Raw genomic sequence first — 26595 nt, 5'->3', positions numbered from 1 at the left:
TGTCCCACCCATGGAAACACTAATGTAGCTAAGATAATTTTCAATCTACTTGCTTTCCATAAATTCACTTTTCCAGTTTATATGCAAATTTTCCTTCAAAAGTTATGGTACAACCTAAGTATAGTCTGTTTGTTCTTACAAAATCAATTATGCTTTTTGGTAAGACAGTAAAGAAAATACTTCTAAAATATACTGCTGCATGAAAACAGATTAACTTGGGTTTCTGACTAAGCTTCCTGAGGATCTAGAAGAGAAAGCTCAAGTCTTCAGTAGGCTACAACTCAAAACTACAGAGAAGATTGCTAATACAGGTTTTCATTTTTCCTTTTTATTCTAAGAAAAAATGTATTTGCATTTCTCCTAGAGACCCTGCTCACACTGATGTTCTGAAATGTTTTAATAATACAAAATACACTGACTTCTCTTTACACCCTCACACATCAACACTAATTCTGAAATGAAAAAGGTAATAAAAATACAAAATACTGAACAGATGCTTCAGCAGCCACAAGAACATCTACCTTCATTTAAAGTAAACTTATTCTCGCTCTTCCTATCTCTCACAGCAAAATGGAGAAATGTGAAAGCAAACTGTAACCTTTGAAGACAAATTGGGATAGAAACTGATACTCAAGGGCTAGAAAAAAGCACAATTTGAACAGTTTTATTTCATAGTAGGTACTCAATACATTAAGGAAATAAAGAAAATTCAGCTGCGAAAGATTCTTCTCAACTACCACTTGTTAAAAATAATTAATTCTTGATTAGAAAAAAACCCCACACTATGAATGGATAGCAAACCCCAAAATGTTAGCTTGGTAATACAGTAGTACTTCAGACTAGCAGTTGGTTAATAATCACAATTATCACTGAGCATGGTAATGCTGTTAAGTGAGAAAGAGGGCCCCAAATAGCTTTGCCACCACAGTAGTAGAAAGAGATGGCTATGCAAACCAAATCTTTCAAATTCATTTATAATATATTAGCAGATAAAGGCAGCTCTTTCTGTAACTGGAATAGCACACAAGGTCTATTTCGTAACTCTTCACTTGGACACCACTCTCATCCAGAGTCCTCAATCCTTCACACTGCAGCATTCCTTCCATACCCACACACTGTTCTTCCCTCCTCCCTGCAGTGCTGCTGTCCTTCAAACAATGCAGTGTCACTACTGCCTCCTTCTGTCCTCCAGACCGGCAACACCGGAATATTTCCGTGAGAAAGTAGCCCCTAGAAGAGTCAGAAAGAGGCACCTACCTGTATTCTCAAAGTACTTTTGAGCATTTACTGTTACTATTCCCACCAGACAGTCACATTAAGTGTAATTGGCCAACCAATGTTCAACACTGAAAAAAAGACAGTAACTGATAACGTGAATTCCAGATTGGTCTATAGACAAAGACTCGCATTGTGGTGCTCTCCAACAGAGACATAATACACTTTCATTCAGATGATACATTTATTAAATTAGAATGAAAAAGTTAATGTATTTTAGAGTGCAAGAAACATATTTGGACACTGGACCCCAATACAGAGAAACAATGTCTTCAGAATAATTACAGCAAAAAACATCCTCTGTACAGTATTACATATCAACCAAACAGGCATAACGTTTATAAGGGGGAAAAAAACCCATTCAGTACCATCAGCAGATGCAAAGAGCAGTAGAGAAGTTGCAAGGATCTAGCTAGACAAAAAATGTTCCTACCTTTAGCAAGTTGAGGCTCTCGGCAGGACTCACACTATACTGAGAGCACTAACTGTTAGCAGATGCCTGTCTTATACAGCTGGCTTTGGCTCCAAGCTGCTGGAAGCTGTTGAGCAGAGGAGCAGCATCAAACGCACTCCATTAGCATTTCCTCAAAAGCTACAATCATGACTGACGATTTGTTTGTTTTAAAGAAAGAAACAGACTTTCAGTTACATCATCTTAATTTCACAGACCCTGAAGTCAGTAAACACTCCCTGCCTTTTTTCATCTCTCTCCAATTCAAACCTAACAAAAAACAGCTTAACTGGAAATTGGACACGTATGCTGAAAAGCTGAGCAGGCTTATGATTTTGTTCTTTTTAACAAGAGAATGTAGTACATCCTGATGTAAGAGTTTCATTTCTAATGCTTAATTAAATAAAGACAAATCCACAGAGCAATATTTAAGTATAGTGTAAGATAATGAAATACATCTATTGGCTATATTGCTCCTACATACCCAATTTTCAACACATACGTGTACCCTGTTTTGCGTAACATTTGCGTAGGAAAAAAATACACACCAAAAATATATCTAAGAACAGGAGTCTCCATCAGAGGGCCAGAGCCCAGTTTATGAATAAACCTGGCTAGCTTAACTTTTGCACTTACCCCTCCTGGCAGTTAGGACTGTAAGGTGGTTTTGTTCTGTGCTTGAAATGGAGTTGTAATAGGATGCAGTACAATTTACCAGCCATTAAGATGAACCATGACCACTTGCTTTTATGAAAAGCTGTATTATGAATCCCACCGTTTTAATATAAAAATTTAAATATGTACATTTTCCCTGAATTGTCCATCCCTAGCAATTCATGCTGTCTTGTAAAAGTTAGAGCACAGGACTCTTCCTGGAGGTATCTAAGCATTAAATCCTTACCAACATTCATCCTTTTGGGTCATGGTGTCACAAAACACTATGCTATGAAGACCTAATGCCTCTACACCTACTCATTCACAAAATTTACAATGACTGTAGGGAAGGGGCAAGACCAGTTTCTTGAAGAATACCCATTTAATTTTAGAAAATAGAAGTGTGGCAGTCCTACAACTACAGCACACAGAAATTACAGCCTTGAATTTTATCATTCAAAATCCAGTTGGAGGGTGTTTAAAGACACTTATGCTTTCAATGGGAAATTTAAGATGCTACGGGATTCATAACAAAACACAAAACTGTACATTATGAAAGACAGCTTTAAAAGGTCAGAAACTGGGATGATTTTTGGTGCTGTATTTTAAAAGTTTCAGAATTACTTTTAATGATAAAAAAAAAAAATATTCATGCTCTACTGCCAGTGCTATCTAAAGGCTACTTGAATGTAGTTTGGGGGTAAGGGGGGAAGTAAAATCAGCTTTCCATCAGATAATTAAGATAATATTTTAAGCATAGGACATGAAATAAAGTACGGAGAAGAAGAGAATATGGGTCATTACTCCCTATTCCAAACCTGGCTTTAATGTTCTCATGAATCACTCAAGAGCCTAGATTTCAAGTGTACATTCATTTCAACTCTTGAAAATATAAAGGTCTATGGCTATTGTAGAAAGTATTTGAAATCAAACATTAAAGAGACAAAACAGCAACATTGCACATCACTGGAAAAATAAATTGGTGCATACTATTTAAAGTGCATTACTTTACAAAAACAGACACCGCAGAAATTCATCCAACAGGTGTAACTGGTGCATACTGTATCATTCTGCAGCTCCAAAATCAACTCTTATTTGAAAAAATTACACTAATAATAAATACAAACACCTCCTCTGAGGATCAGACTGTAACTCAGATATGTTAAATTGTCTCTCACAAAGAATTTTATTTCCATCTGCATCAAATAATAATAAATTGACTACAGCAGCTGTAGTCTAACAAGTCACTGAGCAATTCATAATGCCATTCTAAGACCCTGAAGCTACTTTTCATGCTTATTTCTTATTACAGGAAAAATACAATCATTTTCCCACTAATGTAAAGCAATAACTTTGCTGAAACACAGGTATTAAGAAAGAAGCCTTATAACCAGATCATAGATTTTTGCTTTTTTAATGTTAGATAACATCTTAAATAATTCTTTACGGCTTCAATAATTTTCCAGGTATAAGTATCTTTCCTTCTGCACTTATCCTTTGAAATAGCCATGGGAATGCAGAAGTCATAGTTAGAGTGCAATTAACTGTGGGAGTACATATGGGCTTAGTCCTGCTCTCTGCTACAGCAATACATACTGTATGAGTTAAAAGTTACCTCCTAAGATTTTACAGATACATAACAACACTATGTGGGAGGACAAAGCCCCAAATGCACACCAGAAAATATATTGCTTTGGTGCCCAATGACTAGATTGAATAGAAGATGCCCATTACAAATACCAACAGCAGAACCTAAGAAATTTAGCTTACTGAATTAAACATCTTCCATCTAAAAGGTGTGGATATATCACAGTAATAACTAAACACCACAGGATAAGAAAGGGTTTCTCCTTTAATTTCTGGCAAAAATAGGCTGCTTGCTGAAACCTAAATACTTTTAACAAATCAGTTGTGTTTAAAGAGCAAATCTTCCACGGCAAGATTTTTTTCCCCATCTAACAAACATGAGTAAATCCTGTACTGCATAGAGTTACTTTGTAAGAGCAAGTTTATGAAAAGGGGGAGAGAAAGAAACAAAGCGGCATTATTCCCCACCCCATCAGAATACAGCCACACAGGGCACAGCTGATAGTAAAGATGCTTCACTGCTCTATTATAGGACATAAGCTAAACTGAGTATGTACAGACAGAGAAAGAAAGAAAAAAGATCCAAACATCCAAGGAGAAAAGAGATATAATCTGTCACACACGATGCACTAACAGAAAGCTGTTGGGAAATTCTTCCTCTAGCTAAATCCCTGGCTTGGCAAGTAAAAATAAGTGGCATCAAGGACGGGGACTACACAGGAAGTGGGCATCTATGATTCTTCAGCCATCTGAAGTAAGGAGTTGATAGCTGCATCCTTGTTCCCCCTCTGAGCTTCTAGCACTGAGCGGATTACTTCCCTGTCCATGTTGGGGAACATGTCCTGGATAGATTTCAGGTCCTCTTCATTACACAGGTGCTGAGGGTTGACCGCAGGAGGTGGTATTGCCACTGGTACCATGCCTGGATTACAGACTGCAGGCATCCCTATAGGTTAAAAACAGAAGAAGAAAAGCCACAAAACATACATGAGTAGGGGGGAAAAGAAAAAACAAACAAACCCACAACAAAAAACCCCAGTGATTTTGAAGACGAATGTAGCTCATGACTTGTCCCAACCCACCAACATGAGCATTTGTTTATTGTAACATGCGCTCCAGAGGACGAAAAAGATTGCAGAGATTATACCTACACTGTTGCAACTGGAAAACATTTTTCTGGAACAGGTTGTCTCCCCAAGGTTATATTCCAGCAGTTACAAATTACAGTATGGCAACAGGTACTGTTCAAAATCAGGTACAACTTGCATAAACAGGTTCACACAAATTCACTAACCAAACACTAAGCTCATCACAGAAAGGTATGGTTGGTTTTCCCCATCTCTTATTTTAGTTCCCAGTGTATTTATGTTGTGATGAAAAAAAAAGGTTTTACATCAGCAATATACATAGCTGATATTTAGAAAGACAATGAATGCAATCTCCAGCACATTCAAAGGAAAGCAAAGTACTTTGGTCCACTAGGAGACTGGACCACACAAATAAGCAATTTTTAGCAGATGTTTTTCCTGGCTGAAGTTCCATCCAGCCTGCAAAGGCACTATGGCAAAAGAGCAACACCTACAGGAGCGTACACTGCTTTGCTCATCTCTCTTCCAAAGGACAAAGTTCATCTGACCTGTCATTTTTCATTAACTTCTCGTATATTCATGTAAAAAAACGCTGGCAGTTTACAGAGTTTTAGAAAATGAGTTTTCCTATTCCTGTTAAAAGAAATTACTAGACAAAATCCCCTTTTCACCACGAAATAACTGTTATCATTAAGCAGAGAACCACTGCTGAAGACACTACCTTTTGCTTAGTATAAAACTGAAAACAGATATAGTACATATCTATAGTCTTTTGTTATCACTTCTGAAAATTGTGTATTTCACTTCTCTATGTAGTTTCAGATCTTTGATTATCTTAGTCCCACTCCTCTATGTATTAGCTTCTTCAGTTCTCCTGTAGAATTTCTAAGGTAGGGCAAGGAAAACTGCCTGCAGCTAGACAGAAACAAGTTACAGTATCGGTTCTTCTATGCATTGTTTCAAAGACTACTCACCTGGTATTTTTATAGAGTAGTCTACAATAATTCAAAGACCTTCATGCAAAGTAACGGTTAAATTGAGAAATTATCACCAAATATGTATTAGTTAAGATTATTCTTTATACATACTTTAACACCAGACTTAATACCAATTTTATTTGCCTTTTATTACAATGAGATCTTTCTGCAACCTGCAGCAGTCAGAGAGACTTAGAAAACTGCTCAGAGTTTTTGTTTTGACAAATTGTCTTAGTCCCCTTCCCTCACTTACTTTTTAAAGAAATCTGATGCACCTCACCAAAGGAGGTGCATCAGATTCAACTCCTTTCATTAGATGAATAATCACCTACTTTTATTTGTTCATCAGCTTTTCAAAATAGCTATTAAACAATAAGATTACCTTTATTGTATGAGAATATCTTATGATAGAAAGAATGCTTAGCAAATAACATTTTCCAAATGCAATTGAGGTGATATACACAGATCACACCATTCTTTCTTACGTACTCGAATACCTACAAATTTTAACATACAGGCTTTTCCTACACAACCATGTCACTTCCTCCTAAAGTTTAGCTAGTTACATGTTTGGTTTAAAGCAGTTCATTCTAGTCTTCCTGGGTTTTAATCATCCTATACAATAGACAAAATGGTTACTTCAGAAATGATTTCAGAAGAAACTTCACTTTGCTATCTATCCTCCACTCCTCTGAAAGCAAGACTTCCTTCACCTGTTATAGTCTCACATTCTAGCTGGGTGTTCTTGAACAACCTTACATACTTATATTATTATTTAATTACACAAGTGATTCTAGGTTTTCTGCTTCTTTAAAATAAACAGTTCTCAACTTTTTACAAATTTGTTCTTCAAAAGCCTTGTTACTCAACCTCATTACCAGTTTAGATTTAATATATAATTTAACACTTTCACATCCCCATATGTGGGAGACCTACCAATTTTTGACAGAAATCTACTTCACTGTTTTACTTCACAATTCTTACGATTCTCTGGCATACATTTTCTTTGGCATACATTTTCTTTGAGCATCTAACTCCTTTTACACACTCCTTTTACACACTCCTGTTCAGTTCACCTGTTTGCATTCTATCTATGACCTTAATTACTTCTCTGTAAGTTAATCAAAGGATGAACTATTTGCATCATCACCATTATGTATCTTCAAAATAAGACTCTTTGAGAACCAGCTTTCATATATTATTCCGGAGTAGATCAGAAGCTGCTTCTCTTCTACGGAATTCTAACTGCTCAAAAATCTTAACAACGCATATGTATAACCAAATACCATCTTCAAGAGTGCCTCTTTGCAGCCTCATCTTTCTTAGCATGACGACTGAAGTACTTATGTGATTGAAAATATTGCAATTATATTATACTACTTCTGTTCAGACCTAACATCTAAAAAAAAAAAAAAAAGAGCAAAGAGCAGTTTCAATACTTACCTTGTCTCTTCAAGATTTTCTTCACTCTAACTATTTAGTCAGAAATGTCTATACTCACTTTAACTTGAACAAATGTTTTAGCATCCCAGTGACTTGTTTTTTCTGCCAGCATAAAAATGCTGTATTATAATTCACATTCAAGGCTGGATAAGCTAAACATCAACTCTGGCTGACAAGGTACTGTAATTGAATATAGTTTGACTGCATGCGCTGCACCCAGGATTTTACCCGATGTACTCTTCTATTTCTTTCCTCAACTTGGCCTCCTGTCCTATCTGAAGGGATTCATAACTGACTTGTAAACACCTCCATATTTATCTGTTCTCCAATTTTGATTTTAAAATTCCCCTTTTAATCATCTTAAGTTTTATTAGAAGAAAAAAAAAAAACGGAACCTAGAAGCTTTAAGTCTAACACACAGGCTGCATCTCAAAAAAGGCTCATACTGAGTCACAATCTCATAAATTTGTTACCTGCATACTGGAACCATGTTTCCACCCAGCCATCTTCAGCCCACCTCTACCACAGGTTATCTGTCACCTTTTCTGCAACACCCTAAACCTTGGCTCTACAGCTTTTTATGGCCTTTGGACCATGGTCCCTGGAGTTCTGTCTGGCACTATGTGTTTGAACACACGGCCAATCAGACCATGTGTGCACCCTGGAGGCAAACCACTGGGCAGTCCTCACCAACCCAGCAAATACACTTCACCCAATAATCCAGCAGTATTTTGGACTGCCTCTTCTAGAGTTTCAGCAAGCCTCAACTCATTCCTCACACTGCCTACAAACAATCTAGGCATTTAAAAGGGGCATAAGAACATGTGTGGCCTCAAAAAAAACCAAAGTTGCAAAGTACCTGAAAGAACAGAGCAACAGAAGTTACATTTTACTTCTAACATAAACTTCCCAATATTTTTTACTAAGTCATCAACACCCTAAGATTATCCAACAATCAGCCTAAACAGTGTATGAACTGTCCCTATAGGAGGTCAGCTTTAAGTATTAATGCAAATTAAACATGAGGCTCTTTTCTCAAGTACCACAGCATCCTTCATCTTACCAATAAGGTTTCAGTGTCTTATCAGTGCCAAAATAAAATCAAGACTAGAACATTGTTTTCCTTACTGCTTTCATCAAAAATAATTATGAAGCCAGACATCTGCACAGGCAGTACTCAAAAAGCATTTCCAATATAAATAATCAATTTAAGACAAGAAATTTCTTGACTATATTGTTTCTCAGCAAGGATTTTCAAAACCCATTTTCTCAACTCTTACAGTTTTAGTTTATGCTGTCTACAACTAGACTGTATACAAATGGAAGTTAGTATCACAGATTTCTAATGAATACCTCCATGATATATGCTTACTTTTCATGAAACTCAACATTCAAGTTATACAAATACCAATTTAAGAGTACTTTGGGTTTTTCCGCACTCAGGCTGAAAGCATCCATAATTTCTGATTTACAAAACAGTAAGTAAGACTTAAGCATGAACTTCAAGAATTATGCACTGAAATTTAGCAAACAGACACACATATGCAGTCATTAGAGAAAATTATAATAAGCTTCAAAATTATCAATGTTCAGTAAAAAGCTGCTTTAAGCTAAAAAACTTCGTATCCCTGACAGGTAAAAAGTGGAACTAAACAATGTAAGAATCTACTACTAGTAGAATTGTGGATTCCTGTATTACGCTCAGATATTAGGTACGTGTTATAAATCAGAAGAATGGAGCACTGTTTTCCAATTCAGTGAAATGGCAATGGCAAACATGCTAGCATAAGCAGTGACATTCCAATACATGGAACAATAGCAAGTCAATTGCTACAAGCAGCAATGAAAGCATCAAAGCAGAATTAACAGGGTAAACTTTTTCCAACTGCATACAAGGCATTACACACTTGTAATTTTATTTACTTTTTCAGTCAAGTGCGCTATGTTGAATTTCTTAACTCACTATCATTCTGTCCCATCCATAGACTCTGTCAGAGTAAACTCAGGAACCTTCTCAGCATGAATTCTTTCATTTAAATGAATAAATTGGTAACCCTTTTCTAAAAAACACAATAGCTCTTAATGATATTTGCTTCAGGAAAAAACTCAGTACTAAAACAGGCATGCCATCTCATTTTTTTGCAAACTACTAGAAAAATTAAGTGTATGAAATACCAGAAAAATGCTAAAATTCCACTGCTCTGAATAAGCAAAATATGTTGCAACAACCACAACAGTTTTATCTGCAGCATCTTTCTGAAATTCAGGGCATCAAGAAATGACATCGTATCTCACAAGAAGTCATTCTAGAATTTTCTGAATGCATTTGATTGAAGACCAATGCTTCTATCAAAGATAGCAGTGTCACAGCATTTTTGCACAATTCAAAATCAAAAGTGTCACAGTAAAGGAAGTCTAAAATGAAGGAAAACTGACTTCCTGTACATAATTTACCTTTAGAGTTCTAGTCAGGTACTTAACTTGACATGGATGTAAAACAGAAGTGCATGAAAAATATGCACTGATGAAAAAAGTGCTACCTTTTAAAAAGAAAGCTTATTTGAAGAATAATTAAGGAAATTAAGACTAAGGCAACTGGCAGGTTGCCTTAGTGTCACTGCAAAGTTTTTCAAGTTTACACAAAGCCATGACATTACCCGCTCCTCTGCTAATCTTGCAGTAGCAGAACAACTGCAAGAATAGTGTTTCTCTTCTAGAAAACCAATACTATCACCTAGTACTGCTCACTGACATACAACAGCTTCAGATGAATATTACAACACCACATTATATCCATCAACACTGTTATTAGCAATCAGTTTAACCATTATAGCTTGAAGCTGAGCAGATGTCTTTAAAGACTTTCCAACAGGTTAGAAAGGCTCTAATAATTTCCAGAAGATGCATTAAATTGTTCTACTGTGACAACCAAGTGGCAATACCTTGTGATACAGCCTGCTGTAACAAATAAAGCAGTTAGGTGAGTTCATGCAAAGACTTGATTCAATGAGGATGGGAGTGAGAAAAGAGCTTGGAAACTTACCCAGAGCAAAGTACTCAAGCCCTAAAGACAGGTGAAAATGAAGGGACAAGGGGAAAGGAATAAGACATGGGAAAGAAATATTAATCTATTTTTTAAAGGATATTAATTATTTACCTTCCAAAGGTGAAAGTTGGATAAACTGAGGTAGTTGGGCAAAACTTATACTACCTAATATTAAAAAACTAAATCCTGCTAGGATCCAGGCTCTTAACTAATTTGTTTCAGCACCCTGAACAAGTTTCCTATATATTTTGTTTATGCAGAAGTAACAATCAGAGGAAATGCTGCCAAAGTAAGTAAGCCACCAGGTGTTTGCAGCAAGGATTATATTTTATAGACCACAAAGGACAACATACATCCACGCTTTTCTGAACAAATACCAGTAACATCACAAGCTAACCTATGATTCTCATTAAGGACACCAGAAGGAACAACACACATACACACATAACCTTGCCTCAATGAAAAGTGATATTCTCTACTCTGACAGGACCCTGAAACACGCAGGTTTTTAACATTCTTTCAACATGGGAGTTTATAAAATGAATAAAAACAAGTTTCCTATTTATCCCATTAACATTTAGCTTATAAGAAATATAAGCTTATTGAACTAACATTTTTTAAGCTCACTATCTCTGGTACTATTCACTACAAGAAGATACTGCAAACACCAGTATATCACAATATTATACAGTTTAAATTAAGTAATCTTTAGAAAAAGAAACAGGAAGAGGTGGTAAATAAACTCAGCTTCTAGAAGAACAGCAGGGTTCAAAAGTTCTAATTTTTGCATACCAAATCCACAGATATATCAACTACAGCAGCTATAGCTTGTAGCAACTAGTGCTGTCGTCAGAACTTTTCAATTTAAAAAATTTTGCAATTAATTACCATGGTGCAAGAATATTCCACAGCCACTTCTGTTCTTAACACAGCTCCATCTACCATCAAATGTGAGGAAATGAGCATTACTTGTGTTCATCTGCTTACCACAGTGACTAACTGCTTGCTTCTATTGTTTACCTCAGCTTGTATGAGAGTGTGACAGGAATTAGCTGCTTCAGCATTAACTAGAAGGCTAGTTAATTAGAAGGTTAGTTTTGAACAGAAGTTTTCTGTTACAGAAAAACAGCTTGGCCTTTTTGACACATCTAAATTTGACTCAACCATCTCTCTTTAAAGCAGTTATTTTGGACAGTTAACAAATAACTGTTGAACTGTCTGGATAAGCATTTTAGTTCACCCACTCTATTTCCATCATAGCTAAGGCTTTGATTCTGACAGTCTTCTACATCAGACTCTCCTCCATTTCAAATATAATAAACTATTCAATGATGCTCTTCCACTCTTCAGAAGGAAAAGCAAAATATGTTTACTCACTACATTAATTTAGCTACACAGGTAGAAAACCTGAACTAAAAATAGGCAAAGCAGGAGCATACTGATGTTCAACCATTACCCTTCTTGAAGTCTCAAAAGGAAGAGAGCAAATGCTGTACAGTGTTACAAAGGAAATGTGCAAACAGAGTAGGCCCAGAAGACAAAAACAGTTCAGTTGTGCAGGGAAGGCCAGCATCTTGCATGCACTTTTCTGAAAGAGTTTACACAATCCAGACAGATTCAGACTATCCAGACTAGTTCAGTATACAGAAAGTATTTCAAAGAACTCCAAGATGTCTTCTAAGATGCACTGTTATTTCCTTTTATAATTTGAAAATACTTTTATTAAGCCATTAAATGTATGAAACAGTAAAAATATTCCGCAGCCAAGTGACTTTGCAACTCCACACCTTAACATCCATCTAATTATTATGAGTGGGTCATTGATTAGTGAGTAAGTCAAAGCTTTAGAACTCACAGTGCTTTGGGAAATTTTCATGATGTCCACAGAAATTCTAGAACAGCAAACACAAAGCACAATAATACTTAAAAAGACTAAAAAATACCAAATGTAGGTCAAAGGTAGCTTGTAAAAAGTTTGGCATTTATGGAGCAAGGGAAGTACACCCGAGCTTTCCCAGAACAAAAGAAGAGTTCAAATCCAGGGGTGGAACTTTGCAATGCTTTAAAAATATAAGTCAGATGCAGGAGGAATTTTTAATACAGAATAGTATTATAGCAGCAATTAAAACAACCATGCTGGACCTTGGTACAAGGGTAATGCTCCACCATATAGACCCCAGATTCTTAGATGCTAAAATGTCAGACATTACTATCACTTGCAAATTATCCCTTATTTCTTCACTTGTCCATGTAGAAAATACTGTCAAGTAATTTACAGAGCATCAAGATCCGAACATCCAGTACTTGAACAGTACATTTGAAGGTCTTCTATCAGTTTTATCTGTTCAGTGCTATGTCTAGTTTCAATTATACATTAAACTAATCTTCGCTTCATTTCTTCTGTTTATACTCTGGCACAGAAATTTCGTAGTATGAATTTTCTCATTTTGATTTATTCTTATAAAAGAAATTTGCTAGCACTTTCTATTAGATCTTTTAACTATACACAAGATGACTGTGTTTGAAGTTCACTACAGAAGGTCTGGTTTACCACAATAGAATCACCCTTTGGAATGTACACTCCAGTTCAAAGCACTTCACTAGCAAAGTCAGCTACAGAGATAGCTACAGAGATAAAAAAAGCACTTTAAATGAAGCAAACCACATGTTTTCATTAGGGAATACAGCATGCAGCCCACCTTTTCCGTATTTTGCTGTAACTTAACTCTGTAAAAATGAAACAGGAGGTATGATTTCTAAGTTACATATCCAGTCTTCTGTTGATGAGGTTTGTTTTTACAGTGAATGGAATTTTTAATTCAATCATTCCCTAGTCATTTTAAATGCAATCATCTCCTAGTCTTACAAAAGAAAATATATGTATCTGTTGTGTCATCCCTTAGCACTGCAATTATGTCCCACACACTCTTTCATTCATACACTTGCACACAAAGAAGTTAAAAATATGCAAATTTATCTCTTATTTTCCCTAAAAAGTACACCTATTACTGAATAAATATCCATACAATAAACTGGGAGCTGTATGTGAAACAAACTCAACTGAAATTGATTTATCAGTTCCCCAAGTAGGACAAATTCAAGCTTATTTACATACTTTAAAATTTTCATCTCTGACAGAAAAATTACAAAACCTAAGTTAACACACCTTTCTCTACAAGTCAAATCTCTCTTTGAACCAACTAAAAAGCACTGACAACAGCTGCTGTAGTTATGTAAACACATCAAAAAGAGCTATCTCAGAGCTCCCTAACATTTTTAATTCACTGAGCTGTGAATACTTCACATGCTGTGTAGCATGTTTCTTTCCAACAAAGCATCTTCAATGACCACAGAAAAATTAATCCTGTTATGGGCTATGGAAGCTGCAGTTCCAACAGCACAATTCATTTGGGGCACTTTCTCAAGTGCAAAGAGCTTCACACTCAGCTTGCCACCATTTAAGTAAGCACACATTAAGAGTGCAGCCTGCTCGACAGCAATTCAGTGACCTGATCAAAGTCTAAAATAAATACTCAGAAAGAGAAACCTTCACAACTTGGTAGACATTTTAATCCATTTATTAAAACTCATGTAGCTCCAGGGTGCAAGACTGAAGACAGACCTGCACTTAATGTGTTCCCTCTTCTCATAAAAATATGTCATGGAAAAAGTGGTTAAGGAAAAATCATTTAAAGCTTCCTTTACATTCTGCAAAAAGAGGAGTAATTTGGTATTTATTTCTGCAAAACCCTTCATCTGGAAGTTTTAAAGTCTTCAAGGAGAGAAAACATACCTGCTATAGGCACATATCCAACTCCTTGCTGATATACAGTGGGCATCAGAACCACTGGCTGGGGCTGCATCATCATGGCAGCTGGCAAAGACTTGACAGAAAAAGCACAGATTAGAACAACTCAGGAAACAGCAAAAAAATGCCAGGAATTAAAAATGTTTGCAAACAAGTCATTACATTGCAAATCCATGTTCAGTAGTACAATATGACTATGCTGAGTGCTCATCTATAGTAAACAAAATCTCTGGCAAACTAACTGAACTACCATCTTTCAAATGACAATTAATTTGCCTGTGAATCAATAAAAACACAACATGTCAAACTAGCCTTTCGCAAGAGTGAAGTGTTGTAATTGAAGTGAATTATTTTAAAATACAGGTTTAATCATCTTTCATGCCCTAGTCCTGTGAAATGAATATACAACATACTCACCATAAATTAAATATTAGACAAAATCTGAATTTTATTCTTATTTTTCACTTTTAAAAGCAGTACACTGCTCCTCAAAGCAAATTTTAGTTTAAATAAATTATTTTTTCAAGTAAACCAGTGCTTTAAACAAAATATCAAATTAACTCCATTCCCTTTTACTACCACAATAACTTCAGATATATTTCAGTTCAGTTTGATCCTTGAAAATATTGACTATTATGTACAGTACATCCAGAGAGTGACAGTTTTCAAGGTTAATTATAAACTCTTTTCTCCCTGGGGTAGCGGAACAACTGTTCAGATCTGGGGCAGAATGTGAATTTTAAACAGCAGGGAACATCTGTTCACTCAACAGCAGCTTGGAACTTCTGATGATGTACAAGTGCAGTAGGAAGCATTCAGGCTGGCACGTGCCACACATTAGCCAACAGCTACTTGAAACAAAGGTGACAGATGAGAACACTCCAGGAGCTGCTAAACAAACCAGCATAAGTCTGCAGTTCATGACCAGTAGCACCAAATGAACAAGAATGGAAATGAAAAACAATGTCTGTGGCGGGGCTGCACGCAGCATGACTGGGTGGCACCGGCGAGCGTTGGTCCGTGCCACAGCGGCACAGGCAGCACGGCAGTGTGCTCCCGCCACAGATGTTATTTGAAAGAGCACTCAAACTGCCCAAGAAACATTTAAGACAGAGAAGAGTTTATGTTACTTTGCTTTTAAACTGACATGAATTTTTAAAGATTAGAGTCCACAAAGCTTTTTAAAAATTATTATCAAATTAGGAATGACAATGGACCATTTGGCCGAGGATTTCTTTTTTATACGTGTAGTAGCACAGTGTTAAGGAAAACTTTCCTGTCTGACCATCCAGGAGCCACTCTTGCAGCTGCTCCAGTCTGTAACTACTGAGACCAAGACCCCTTTGCAGTGGGTGGCTCCAGTGCCCCACAGGTGCCCTTCTTGGCTCCCTGCACACCCCACACTCACACAGTCAGACAGGGTTTCCTTACCAGCCCAACCCTGGGTTTCCCACAGCAGAGTCTCAGATGTTTGGATCCTTAAAACAATTTAATCATGGCACAGTAATGCAAAAACAGCTGGAGCTGGTGCCTTTAGGGACAGGCCCTCAACAAAGGAATCCCTGGGTTTTGTACCCTCCATGCCTGTGACAGTCTGGGGTCTCCCTGCTGAGTCCTTGGCTCCTGCTGTGTCCAAGTCCCCGGTCACCTGGCCGGTGCCACAGGTCCCTCTGCCCTTTGTGGTGCAAAGGGTCAGCACCAGGTCAGGGCCCCTTGCCTGGGGCTCCCACCATGTTCCCCACCCAGGGCACAACCTGCAGCTCCCACTGCAGCTGCACACCCACTACCTGCTCTCAGTGTGTACCTCAACAACAGGAATAAGCTGAATTTTTGTAATGCAAAACAAGATAAATACCCATTTTCCACCTCACCACAAAGTATTTATTGCCTTTACAAGTATTTTTGACTGCTATTCCCAAAGTTAGGTATAATTATTTTAAATGTCAATACACACAAACACCCAGTATGGTGTTTGTGTGTACCAGTATGGTACAACAGATCTACTTCAGTCTAAAATATCTCCCTTCCACTACTTAAGAACCTTTTCTCCCTTCCCATCCCAAACTTGGCTTACCGTGTATGACATAACCAGATTAATCATTCCTTCCTTGTCATCACCTTGCCTTCCACTCAAGCTGTACCATTCATCCTCCACATTTCCTTGTTTCAGAGACTCAGGAATTGTAATGTGTGTCCAAGCAATGCGGTCATCCATTGAAAAGGCTCTCTGAAATATAATTTGAAAAATATTACCAAATTAAGTGTCCTGGAAAAAACCCCACACTTAAAATTATCCTTGACTAACACTTCAGTTTTATGCTATTAAACTTTGTTAATTTTATTCCCTTTTAAACTACTAAAGTGTCAATAAATATTTTGGCCATCTGCTTTCCAACAAGGATGAAGGACACTATAAGTGGGACTATAGATTGATTGCAGATATTTAATAACAAGAAATTGAAAACCTGAAGCAGAATGCTCTAGAAATACAGCATCCTATCATCATCATCGGCTGTGTGAATCTCATGACATCATATCAGAGGCCATTACATGAACGTAAACAGCTTCTGTTTACTATGATAGGCTGTGAACTCCAGCAGATAGAACTACTGATCTGCCCCCCTGTTACAGCAATGAAACAGACACTTGAACCAATTAACTAAGCCCACAAAGCAGCATCCAAAAGCCTCACTTGTGTAATGACCACACAGCTGCTGTACTGTCATGTTTTACTACACACAGCGAGAGAGGTAGAAAAAAAAAAAGGCAAACCATAACTTTAGCCTAGGCTGTAGCCTCTTAGTTTTGCCTAATAAATCCTAGGGACTACACATAGTCTGTATTTGACAGTTTTATTCTCAGGAATTCCAAGCTTGGGAAAGCTTCCAAGTTCTTCCTAGGTTAGAACAGCACTGAAGAATTTTCAAGTAAAACAGCATTGTACAACAGGCTATTTTTAATAGGGACAGTGAAGGATATAAGCCTACAGGACATTTTGATAGCCAAGAGGAGCTTAAATAGCACTCAGATATCTTTTGCTTCTCTTTCTTTGCAGGCAAGCCTGCTAATGCCCCTTTATCAGCCATCAAAGGACAAGTAACAGTTCTGACGTTCTTGGAGAAGAATAAAGTTTTATGCATTGCTGCTTTTGGAATTCTGAAAAATTTTTGTCATCTCCCAGAGAACATGGCTAAGGAACTGCCTGTGCTAACTCAATCCTTTTTTGCAAGGTTTCACCTAAACCTCAGTCCAAACAGGAGATGGGGAGGGGTATAAAAAATATAGAGCAGTTCTAACCTCATCAAATATCTCTAGATAAAAAGAGTCCACACCCGGTGGAACAGTGCACTGAATAACTTTGTTCCAGCGGGGGTTCTTGGCTCCATTATGTGCTGTTGGAGTTTCGTACACAGCGTATCCCAGCCGTATTCGACAATACGGATCCATGCGCGTCATTCCGTAATTCTTTGCCAGTTTGGCCTGAAAAGAAAAGAAACCCAGGAAGTGCATAATATTGACATTAATTTGAGAAGTTAATTACTATTAGTTCACAGTAAGAACCAAATATTGAACAAACGACTAGATTAAATTCTGTGACAGAGAGGAAAGAGGAAAAAAAATAAAGAAAAACAGCATTAAAACATAAACCAGTAATATCGTTAAATGTCTGGGAGACCTTGAAAAAGGAACATCTTTTTAACCCGTTTATTGTAGAAAATACACATCTTCGCTGTAGCTAAAATAAATTACTTCATACCAAAGCACAAGATACATGATTACAAGAACACTGTAACAAGTTCAATTTTTCCCTGGGTATCTGATCCCCAACATACAATCACAAGTATAATGTCATAGGTAGACTGTCCTCTTTCACTTAAGTTCTTTCAAAGGATGAAATACAAAAGTGCAGTACCTTCAAGAATATCACACAATCCAAAAGCATAACCTGCAAAAGCAGTTCAATTGAGGTAAACTAGTAATAGTAGATGGTATGTTTCTAAGTGATTAACCACTTATTTCAGCCTGTGCATTTACTAGTAGTTAATTCAGGGGACAACTTAAGTCCTAAAACTACTATAAAAACAGATGCTGTATAGAATCAGAAGAGACCCAACATACTTTTGCTATAACATCAGAAGACTAGAACAAAATAAGGTGATGACAGTCCTGAACATGACACTGAACACTGCTACACAGCTGTGCTCATGCAGAAGTTGGGCTTTTTGGATGTGCTGTTCCTTTGACCTGTAAGCAGCCCATAGCTCTTATTATAGTAAGACAAACGACAAACTATGGTGCCCCAGGGCATTTCTCACCTACAGGATGTTTACAGAATTCCCAACAGTTGAAGCAGTGTACTGTGTAACATTTATCACAAAGGCTGCACCTCAGACTTGGAAAGCCCTTTTCTCCTTCAGGGAACATGCGGGTTCATCAATTCATACATAGAGCTGGTGAGAAAGGTCTCAAACTGTTTCTTGCAAATGTGGACTTAAAAGTAAGAAAGCAGGCATCCAAACTAAGCACTCACTATACTCTGGAATTGTGGGATTAGACAGTTTATCAAAAACTTCACCAAAAGAAAGGCGATAATCAGCTGTGCTTAGACAAATTCACCACCACCGCAATATATCTGCATGAAAAAAAAGCAACAAATTATCTCCTCAGAAACTTTTTCTGATCTTCCATCAGTTTACTAGTAACAGAATTAAGGGATGCTGTTTGATATGCTTTATCAACACATATTTAAATATAGAACACTTCAACCAGATTTTCATCTTCTGTTGGTTAACTATACCATGGCAAGTCTCCTATCCAGAATGCTACATCTCAATAGGCAGCCAAGATTCCATAGCATTCCTGCACCAATTCCTAAATAGGTAGAGAAGACTATCTCCTGTCTGTTGTACTACCATTCAGAAGGACCCTGACAGGCTAAGAGAAGTGTGCAGACAGGAATCTCAAAAGTTCAACAAAGGAAAAACAATATATATGACAATAGGACTTTGGACCAACTGGCTGGAGAACAGCTTTGAGGAGAAGGATGTGGAAAAATACATAAGGGAACTGCAATTCCCTATAATATTCTCAGAATTACTAATGTCTTCCAGTATTAAGTACAGGAACTACAGGAAGCCCCTGAATAGAAGTTTTCAAAGAAACCCGTTCACTGCAAAAAACCCCACAAGTTTATTTGATTATGTGCTACAATAGCAAGGTTTACAGGAAATTGCTGCACCAGGCAGCGATGAAACACGAAACTGGACAAAATGCTGATGTACAGGAAAATGAAGCTATAAAATCTTTAAGAATTACTTACTCCCCTTTTACAAGTAATTTAGTAATTCAAATTCCAACACAGAATCTTTTTGTGTCCACCAATTAAAAATTTTACATTAATTATTTAAAATTACTTAATTGTACAAAGATGGCATCATTTATACCTGTACTACGGTTATGCTGAGTCTTCCTACTGTACCCATTGCTCCTCCATACTGTAGCTGCTGAGCTGCCTGGGCATCCAGCTGGATTTGCTGTTGCTGCTGGGTTGGGGTAATGCGAAGAAAATCTTGAGGCAGCTCACCAACAAATACCTTAAAAAAGAAAGAGAGGAAAAAAAAAAAACTTTAAACTTTTATAATAAGAAAGAGATGACTCTAAATCAAAGTGTAACAAATTAAGGAGAATTTAGTCTTGTTTTGACAGCATGAAAAAAGAACTAATTAAATGACAAAATCGCCAACTCATGTAGCAAATGTTCTCCTTTTCAAAACACTTATTTCCAACATAAGCCTCTGAAAAGAAGTACGACAGAGAGCCAAAGCTGCTCTGCAACTAAACATTTAAGTAGTCCATACAAAAGTCAGAACCACTAAGTTTTAAATCACATTCACGTATGGTATCTGATGGCATCCAGCTCTTTCACTTATTCATCACCCACGTTGTATCCAATCATTCCTGTGCCAAGACACAGCGCAGCATTTTCATCTGAAAGGTCACTTCCACAGTCACCTTCGAGACAGACTGTAAACCAGGATTTCTGTGGAGGCCGGTGGGCCTGCTGGACAAGGAACGAAAGGAGCCCTACGGTGGGATAAGTCCTAGGTTCCATTCCAGCTTACGGTGACTGAAAAGCTTCCCCCAGAATGCTTTGTTCTGTTATGTTAATGTACCCCAGTTCTGCTGTCTATAGAGTGGTTTATGTATTTAATACAGAACTGTCTACCTCATCAAGACAAAAGACAATGCAATTTCTCATGTTGCAATCCCAAGCAAGATTACTCAATCATGTATCTGGCAGATGCATGCCTACAGAACATAATTTAAGATGTTAACAGGCCTTAAGGACATAGCTTTTCAAGATTAGACAGCATTTGCATGTCAAGACTGCATCTTGGAGACAGAAATTGCAGTTCTTGCCAAATCACATGTATGACTATTTTGTATGATTATCTGAGAGCTTCAGGATCCTAGCAACAGTAGGTGTCACATGCCAGAAAGGAAGTTTATCTGAAAAGTTCAGGAGGAAGCACTGAATGCCTGCTGCTGGGCTATTGGGAAGCAGAATAACAAGGGAATTAGTTTTGCTTACACGCACCTTAAAATTTTATAATTAAAAACCTAAGAAGCTGAAGTTTTAAGAAGTGGGAAGAAAAAACAGGGGCAGAGAGGGAGAAAACTAAGCTAGAAGTTAATAATAAAAGAAAGCTTATTTAAGTTTGGCTGGCAATGAGACATGGTGTTGTAATAGCCTTCTCACTGGAATATGCATCATTTTAAAATAAAACATAATCCATTTAGGCAAGATTTGAAATGGCCCCAGAATTAGCAAGGAAATGGCATTTACAACACAGCAGGTCCCCCTCCAACCCTGGTCCTCCAGAGAGTTTAAAAACTGGTATTATTAGCACCTCTAGGAATAGATATCATAAACATTTCCCAAAGTCAGAACTGATGACTGCACCCCTGAAATCCCATTTCCATATTATGCAAGCTCCCTCTGTCAAACTCCCAGAAAACAGGATAGCCTCTTTTGTCTCCGTCATCTTCACATGGATATTGGAAAACTTAAGCCAATCACAACAGAAGTCTAATAACAGCTTTCGCTTTTTAAACTTTATTTCATATCAATTAGCCAATATCTGCTCCAAAATAAATAAACAAACGAGTCTCTGTACTGAAGTCCAAAGGGGAAGAAGTCCATAAAGGAGACCAAAGTTTTCTTACAGCAGCTAAGCTGATTCTAGGTCATTCAGTTACCTCACACAAAGCCACATTCTTATCCTAGAACTACAAAACTGACATACAGAGAAGCTAAAACCATCCAGTATTTACTAAGTTCTCAAAAGATCTGAGTGGTAAACCCCTCCAAAAGGGAAGAGTGAGTAACAGGACACTCTCATCTTCTGCGTTCAGTTCTGACTAATATTTGGTTCACAAGTCCTGGTGATATAGCCTGTAAAATATCTAGGAGATGTGCTTACTGAAGGAAATACACTACTCAGTATGTTCTTAAGCTAATTATCAGCTGATTCCACATTGATGGAGACAAATCAGTATCATTCAATCTTTTTATCTGTAAAGAAAACAGGTCAATTTACATCTTCCTCAAAACATTCAAAAGCAGGCACATAATTGGCACCTCCCAACCTGAATTAAAAATACAAAGTTATGTAACCAGAATTCAACCACAGTTTTTATTTTAACAGCAAGGAGAATATATACAACAAGCTTGTGTCACTGATCCTACTCCACAACCACTTTGAAACAAACGCACTTCCCTCTACTATAAGAGCACTTCAGAAAGAATGTGACATTCAAGCGTGTTCTGTCACTAGCTGCAGAACAAAAAATTAATTCCATTTAGGAACAGGACAGGGATAGGACAGACACAATTCAGAAGACAAATGTTGAGCAGGCAGTCATTAAAAAATAAGACTGTCTTATAATCACTTCCTAATAAACTTTACTGACAGCATTGCTTATCAAAAATATGGATTATCTATAAACAGAATAATATTGCCCTCCCCATCTGCTACAACCACCTAAGAGGTAGTTTTGTGGATCTTCAAAGCAGAGTACTGCAGGTATAAAAACTGCATCTCAGCTTCTTGAAACTGAATGTGGTGTGATGTTCTACAGCTATTTGATGTAACTGAGGATGGGGCTGTCTCGGTCTCACCTTCCTGTTTCTTATGCAACATGAAATGGTGCCAGAGAGTTGTAAAGTGGGTCAGTGTAGAGGCCTGATCAGAAGAAAGTGAAACGAGGGTTGGGGGTAAAGGGAATGGGAGGGAAGTTGTCAGAACGCTTAACTCACTGATCCTGCAAGTTCTGGCACCTGTGTAAAGGAGGGAAAGGGATACAGAGCCAAGGACAGCCACAAATGCCCCAAGTTACAGAAACATTTACCCCGACACTCAGGGAACCATAATTAAGGTTTCCACACTAGCAATTACCAAGGAAGTCTAACATGAAACTTCTTCAAAACATCAAAGAGCTTTAAACACCTAACTACTCAAAAAAGTTCTTACTATTCTCCTTTAAATAGTTTTACTGTTTTTAAGAAAGATAAAGTGAATGAGACAGAATTTTGAACTATTATTCTATGTTTTGCACCCTGAAGAAAAAATTGGTACCAGATAGGAAGCATCCAGAGGTCCTGAAAGAGCTGATATTTGTTCAAGGCTGCTCTCTAACACCTTTGAAAGGTCATGGAGATTAGAGGAACTCCCCTATAACTGGAGAAAAGACAAATCTCATACCCATCTTTCCAAAGGGCAAGAAGGATGACCTGAGGAACCACAGGCAGGTCAGCTTCACCTCAGTCACTAAGAAATTAATGGAGCAAGTGCTTCTGGAAGACATTCCTTGACACATGAAGGAAAAAAACCAAATGGGGACTAGGAATAGCCAGTCTTTACCAAGGCTTTAAAAGAATAAAAAGCTGATGAGCCATCTGCCTTCTCCAATACAAGAATGTATGACTAAGGAAAGCGCAGAAGGTATCAAAGCTGGATCATTACAATCTGAATTGGGTGGACTACTGCATGGATAAAAAGCTGGCTGAGGCACTGAGCTCAGAAGCTGAAATTCAGTGGTTAACGACACCGGAGGTTGGTTAAAAGTAAAGCTCTTCAGAGGTCCGTACTGGAACTAACTTATGTGTCTAATATTTTTCCTCAGTAACCAAAGGTGAAGACAGAAGGCATCCTTACCAGTTTTGAGGATGACATTAAATTTTGGGAGAAATGACTGGTATAACTGACAGCAGTACCAACCAGAGAGACAGAAGAATTCACTGGCAGGAATCTCATGAATTTCAACAAGCACAAAGACACGTACTTTGGCCAGAAAAATCCCTGGCACCAGAACAGACTGGAGAACAACTGGCAGGACTGCCTGTACCTCTACAGAGGTGGAGGGCAAGCAAAACATGGATGAGCAGAGGACTCTTGCAGCAATGAATCCTAACAGAAGACTACACTGGATCAACAAGAACCCAGCCAGTGGGCTGAGGAAAGGAAACAACTGCTGGACCACACCTTGAACACTGCGATGGTTTGGGGCCCAACAGTACACAAAAAATGATGAACTTCAGGGAGCCCAGCAAAGACCCACCAAGAAGGCCCATGAAAAGGGCTGAAGCACTTGTGAGGACAGGCTGAGGATTTGCTTAGAATAGAAGAAAGTTAGAATGCACCCTGTAGCAGCTTTCTGGTCTCTGCGAGCAAGTCATTAAGAAACAGACCCAGGTTCTCTTCTGAGGTGCAACACAAAAAGAAAGGAGATCTCAATTGTTAAACTGAAATGGAGCAGATCTCACAGGAAAAAAGGAAGGGTTAAAAATACCTGCAAAGTATGGCATGAACTATGGTATACAGGTATGAGTTAAAAATTAAAGACAGAATGAGTATCCATATGACATCTGTGTCTACGCTGGAGAAGTGAAGCCTCCAGGGAGACCACAGAGCACCTCCCAGTCCCTGAAGGAGCCTACAAGAAAGCTGGAAAGAACTTTTGACAAGGGCCCATAAAAAGTTTTGAAGAGTCTCAAGAAAAAACTCATCAGAGTCATTACTCATCAGGGTAGTGATTATTAGGAAAATTAGGAGAAGAAATCTATGCAGTTGGTGCTTGATGTAATTTTGAAGGACCTGACATATTTGCCAGCATGGTGGATAACCATGGAGAGTAATTTTGGGTATGATTCACTAGCTAAGGAACCACAAAGTTTTGGTGGCTCAGTCTTAATCTAAAGCCTGGTCAAACTATTTATTAATACTCTCACTTGTAAAAGATATTACTTAGCAGCCCTTACATATTCAGCTGTAGTTTAGATTTAAAAAGCTGTTTTGCTCACAACAGGTTACAAAATGTGAAAATATGCTAACTCCATAACATCCTGAAAAGGGCCAGAGATATCTATGTTCTAGCAGAGTATTTACAGTAACAGACAGGATGAATTCTGTTTCATCTGGAAAACTAAATAGCAATCAGAACTTTTAACTGCACGCCAAGTAAGCAGCACCACAAATCAGAAAATGCAGGTATAAGACTGGCAACAGCCCACTTTATTTTCTTACCCACATGAAACAACCTTGAATATTTTACTGCTTGTTCAAACAGAAAGACTGAACTGTTCTCTCCAGCAATACAGAAAAAAGTGGTTCCCAATCCTTTAGCACCATTTAGTGGCTATTCATTCGCAATGCAGTTGCATATATTGAAACAAGTAGAATTCTATCTTCCTCCCTGGAGAGAATTAAGAAAGGCTGGCATGTACCATATCAACACCCCCAGCTGTGAATGGCTGCTTAATATGCATAATTGCATATTTCATTCATTTGAAAACATTCAAATCTCTAAAGTGGGTAAGGAAGAAAAGCATGTACAACGACACTAGGAACATATTAAAAAAAAAAACCCAAACCTGAGGCCCAGATACCTAAACTTGCAGGAGATAAATCATCATATGCCTTTCCACTGGTCAGGCTTCAATCAAGTTTAGGAAACAAAAGATTGCAAAGAGATTATACAGGAGTACCTGGGAAATTCTAGAACAAGACATCTAGAAGAGTAACATTCTAAGGGTGAGATGTAGCTCCTTTAAAACATTCAAGAAAGACTAGGCAGTTATGATAAAGACAAATAAGGCACTTTAATGAATAAAATTGATGACCATATCATATTACTGTCATAAGATAACTGACAGCAGTACAATTTTTCAAGATTAGCAGTAATTCACCTTGCTGTTCTTTCTACAAGACTGCATAGATTAAAAAAAAAAAAAAGAGTAGCTGTTTCTACATAAAAAAATACAGCAGTGCAAATTTATTGGTTTTTTAAAAAACCCTCGTTTCACCAAAAGCAGTATCATACTGTCAATGACTACTAGATCCTTTCAGAGAGGAGGAACAAAAAGGAACAGCGTATCTGCCGAAAGCTAATGTTGTAACACCACACATGCAGGACACCCCGGTGTGAGGTACGACTAACCCTGGGCAAAACCAGACACTAACGTATTCCCAATAAACTGTCAGCACTACCTCCCAGAAGGCTGGTAAATTAGTTTTACGACGGCTCAGCTCCCGTCCAACACGCACGCCTACATCGTACACTGGATGCGTCGTTCCAGCTTTCAGGCGGCAGCTCCAGGGACAGCGGCCCGACCGTGCCCCGCCGAGCCGCGAGCACAGGGAGCTACGCTCTGCTTCCAAGGGAAAGCGGTTTATCTCTGGTTCAGTGTAAGTCGTTCGCTCCTTGGAAAGGCCTCTGGACAAAGAACGGGCAGAACAGCCGCCTCAAGGACTCCGCGCAGTTAGGAGGGATTTTCCCCTCCCCTTCCCCAAAGCCTCTTCACAGGCTTTGGAACCGGGAGACGAGGCAGACTTCCCTCCCCCGCACCCCGGCAGCCTAGAGAAGATGAGAGGGCTTTTCCTCTCCCGCCTCCAGCGCGGCCGGAGCTGCGGCAGGGTGGGAGACGCGGAGTCTCCCTCCCACAGGGGCCCTGGCAGAGGCCGGGCGGGCCCATCTGGGTCTCCAAGACGGGCCTCACCCGCCCAGCACGGCGAGCGGTAACAGGAGATACCCCTGAGCGGGCCCGGCGGCGGGGCCGCGTCCACAGCACTCACCGGGCCCCGCTGGGTGGTGACGGTGGTCGCCATGGCGCCTCGCCGGGGCCGGGGCCGCGACCCTTCCTCCTCCTCCCCGTCCTCCTCCCGCCCCGCCAGGCCGCCGACGCCGCTCCCAACCGAGCTCCCGGT

At 38.4% G+C, this 26595-nt stretch overlaps 1 protein-coding gene across 2 annotated transcripts; it reads right to left on the bottom strand.

The window, feature by feature from the left end:
• Positions 1–648: 648 nt before the first annotated feature.
• Positions 649–26595, bottom strand: TOLLIP (toll interacting protein). Of its 2 annotated transcripts, XM_082283652.1 has the most exons (7): positions 26464–26595; positions 19774–19923; positions 17627–17809; positions 16404–16556; positions 14315–14405; positions 10519–10539; positions 649–4913 (listed from the first exon to the last, which is right to left on the bottom strand). In XM_082283652.1, exons 1-7 carry the CDS (start codon positions 26494–26496, stop codon positions 4699–4701), a joined length of 846 nt encoding a protein of 281 aa, XP_082139778.1. In that variant the 5' UTR covers positions 26497–26595; the 3' UTR covers positions 649–4698. The 2 variants fall into 2 exon arrangements, with proteins under 2 accessions (XP_082139778.1, XP_082139779.1); XM_082283653.1 differs by lacking the exon at positions 10519–10539.

The sequence above is a fragment of the Coloeus monedula genome (genome assembly GCF_965178545.1).
Source record: "Coloeus monedula genome assembly, chromosome: 6".
In the NCBI taxonomy this organism is placed as follows: Eukaryota; Metazoa; Chordata; class Aves; order Passeriformes; family Corvidae; genus Coloeus; species Coloeus monedula.
This window is presented reverse-complemented; position numbering and strand designations above follow the sequence as displayed.